The sequence below is a fragment of the Octodon degus genome, unplaced genomic scaffold (assembly GCF_000260255.1).
Source record: "Octodon degus isolate 3935 unplaced genomic scaffold, OctDeg1.0 scaffold00481, whole genome shotgun sequence".
NCBI lineage: Eukaryota > Metazoa > Chordata > Mammalia > Rodentia > Octodontidae > Octodon > Octodon degus.
The window spans coordinates 112168-116093 of NW_004525057.1; the positions used below are offsets into that span (position 1 = coordinate 112168).

General features: G+C 41.3%; 1 protein-coding gene across 1 annotated transcript in view; it reads left to right on the forward strand.

Annotated features, from left to right (window-relative positions):
* Positions 1–3926, forward strand: part of LOC101572667 (multidrug resistance protein 1-like) — a gene marked incomplete at its 3' end in the record, with an annotated part of 109232 nt that overhangs the window by 68778 nt on the left and 36528 nt on the right. Inside the window, exon 18 of the mRNA XM_023708704.1 lies at positions 1989–2066. Coding sequence (XP_023564472.1) covers positions 1989–2066 — 78 coding nt within the window. The remainder of the gene's footprint in view (positions 1–1988; positions 2067–3926) is intronic.

Sequence of the window (3926 nt, forward strand, 5' to 3'; positions counted from 1 at the left end):
ACTGAGCCATCTCCCTGGCCCCTAGAAATATTGATGCAATTAGAGGGAATAGATTATTTACTCTCACACGGTGACTGAAAATCAAAGGTGGGACATCAGAAAAGCTTTGAGGAAGCTCTGGATATAATTTGGGTGTAAGTAACTGATGACCAATTTTAATACTCAAAAACAAGTCTTCCTATATTATAAAAACCACAAGAAAGAAAATTTCCTAAGGAGGCGGCGCTTGTTTGAAAAGTAAAGAATTTATCATTCATCTTTTGCTAAAGGAAAACAAAACTTTTAATGATAAAAAATGTCAGTCCTCAAATCTTTAGGAACCATTTGTAAAGTCAGATTTTATTCTCATCAACTATTTAAATTCAGCTCTCTCGCTTATGATTTTGGTCTCTGAAAGCTTATCAGCCTCTGTAAACTTCAGCTTCATCTGAAACATGAGGGCTATAATGAAGCTTTGAAGAGCTAATATATTCAAAGTATAACATCAGTAAGGATATCTCTCTACAATAATAATGGGAGTTATTTTCCTGAAGTGGACAAGCCACATCACATTTCAGTTAGTCCAACAGTAGAAACCCTATGAGATCATCCTAAATAATGTAGGCATTAATAGTTTTAGGATTAACCTCACCTAATCTAGGATTCCTTTTTCTCCTCCATTCTTGCATGGACAATATCTATTAGCAGAGGGTTACACAGCATTGCAATTTGTGGGCAGGGTGCTGGTCTGTGGACATTGTGAAACACCCATCGTGCTAGTTCCATGGCCACATACAGCCTTCAGTTATTCATCCCCCCACCTTACATTGTAGAGATATCCCTTTCTTCACCCATGTCCTTTGTGTGTGTTTCTTCTTCCCCCCTCAGTAATGTCCAGCCTGGTGTTTGAGAGTACAGTGAAGGTTTGGATATGATCTTGTGTTTCTCTGATTCTGCAAGAGCAGGATTGTTATCAGGGCTTCTCCTCTTCTGATGAGCCACACAACCACTTTCTTCTGCTTCCCCAGACCTTACATGGCAGGTCTCATGTGCTAGCTGTTATTTCCTGGTTCTACAGGAAGGAGGAGCATGACCTCTTATGGTAATACATATTGTCCATGCAAGGAGACCCATCAGACTGAGGATTCTTCCACAGCTATGCTTAGCTTGGCAGCGTGCTCACATCTTACTTTATACTTTCCCACAAACCATTCCCTCCTCCCAGACATAAATTATTAGAACCTAAAATCATGGGAAAGAACAGTGGAGAGAATTCTCTGAGTGAGCCTCTACCTCTACCTGTTCTTCCCTGGAACATTGGGCTTTTCTTTTTACTTCGCTAAGTAAAAAGTGTTTGAGGGTGAGGAAGGAGGATCACAAGTTGAATGCTATTCTGTGCAACTTTGAAACACCCTGATTTGAAATACAAACTATAAATAAATAAAAAGGCTGGCATTATAACTCGGTCCTGCAGCCGTGGATCCATCCTCAGTACTGTCAAAAAAAAAAAGTATTTGGTAATTTTGTATTCTCTATCTTTTAAAGGCTGCTGTGACTATAAATTCAGGTTTTCCTAGACTGTACTTTAAGTTCTTGCTTAATGATAAATGTGCCCTTTTCATTCTTACAAGGGTCCCAAGTTAGAAGATAATGCTATAGCCCCTCACTCTTGGAAAAATACCAACTTCCTGAGTGATAGATTCACTGAGGAAGTAAGTGAGTCTGGGAGTGAGAATCAAAGACACATGTTTTCTGTAAATCTCTGGCTAGCCTGTCAGCTTTCTGGGAGCAGCAGTGCCAACTTCAAAATCTGACTGTTGCCTACACACCAGTGTACCCTTGCACTGTGCTCTGTAGCACACAGTGACAGGAGTGTATCCAGTTCTGGAAATCAGGCTTTGCCACCTTTGTCCTGCCTTGTCTATGATGTCAGGCCCCCTTCTTTTTGTGCTCCTGGGTGTCAGAGTTTCTGACAGTCCTCCTGTGTGACCTGTTCTTTTTCCTTATAGGGCTTCACATTTGGCAAAGCTGGAGAGATTCTCACCAAGCGGCTGCGGTACCTGGTTTTCAGGTCCATCCTGAGACAGGTATGTCTGCTGAGGGTTGAGCCCCGGGATGTGCGGGACCCCCACTGGCTGCCAGGATGCGGCAGTCGAGCTTTGTCACTTACTGGGACTCAGCTCCTACATTGGGCCTCCTTAAGTCTGTGAGATGGCGTGGAACCATCCCCAGGAGCAGGCCCAGGTCCTGCAGTCTGTTTACTGAGGGTAAGCACAAGGGCCTGGACTGGATGGACAGGAACATAGTCTCCTGCCTGGATTCACCTCCAGCTTTTTATCTCAGCAATTGCAGGTACTATCATTGCCCCTCAGTTTTGCCCTCTCTTTTCTCTTTTGCATGGGAATATCCAGTATCCTTCATCCTGTTTCTTACCACTATAGATGTCCTGTGTATTCTTCCATTCCAAAATCCAAACTTATTATCCTCGTTCCTTTCATACTTTCCACCCATAGTTTTACTGGCTGATAATAGCTTGATGGAATGCCTCTCACATTTTGTACTTTCGTGACCCTAACAACAGACAATGTGGATGTTTTCTTTCACAAAATGCTCATGTCCTCTGAGCTGCCTCTGGTTCTGTTGTCCTTTCCTGCTCTTCCCACTACCACTTAAAAAGATCCACTTCTGTGAACTAATAGCTAGGAGTGCAGACTGAAGACTGTTTGATGGGGTCACATGCCCTTGCTCTCCCAAGCCAACTCTCATACATCACCAAGATCCACTTAGGCTTGAGGTTGACTTTGCGCCACTGCCAGTGCCTTGTCACCCCAGGCCATCACAAATCCACTGAGTCTGGGGTGGAGGAGAAAACTAGATAATGCCTTTTGCATCAATCGATAAGTGGGACAAACATATTTCAGGGCATTCTGCTTAAAATACATCCTACTGAATGTTGTAGGGCTTTCAAATTTGAATGTTTTTTATTTTAGTTTTATTTCATTTTATTTAGTACAAGGTCTATAGGGTCTACAGAATCTCACTACTTAGATCACACTCATAGTGATCCGCCTGTGATCCAACTCCCAAGAGCTGGGATTACAGGCACACACCACAATGCCCAGTCTCTATTGTAGTCTCAGCATGCCCTGGGGGCGGGGCCAGCACTGCATGCCAGGGATCCAACCGTGGCCACTGCATCTACTTAAGCAGACACTGTAATCCGCTGAGCTATTTGGCCAGTCCAATTTGAATGTTTTTTTTTTAAATTTATTTATTTGTACATGTTTGCAGTATATAATGATTACATTTATTATGGGGAGTTTGTACACGTATACAACAGAGCTTAATTCATTTTTTGTCCCATACCTCTTCTATCCCTCCTTCTTCCTTTTAATTGTGGATCCTGTTCCCATTTGCAAAGGTCTATTTCCATTTCTTCAATCCCCTTTCCCTTCCTTTCTCTTCTCCTGCTTCCATTTCTTATTAATCTTTTCATTTGAAAAATTTCTTTCTGCATCCTAATATGTACCTTTAATTTTTTCCATAATTTTATTGATAAACAAATAGCAATGAGACAGTTTCAAATCAAATCGGTAGTACAGTTTCAATAATTAACACACTGCATACATTCTTCTTAGTAGTTAATTGCTGTACAAGATGCGGACTTGAGATCCTGTTTACAAAAACCATTAGAACAAATCATTCTATTCACTAAGAGAATGCAACTATATATCTATCCTAACCACTTTGAATACACAGATACAAAATGGACATTCATCTGTATACCCCTTTTTTTCTCTATTCCATTATTTGAATATTATAGGTATGTAAACTCAGCAAAATATTCTAAAAGAGTCCAGTGGTCCATAATAGCATTGGGTCTTCTGTTTAACTGGCAATGTCAGAGATTGTTTACCTGAGTCCCCCACAGCTCAACATAACAGCAT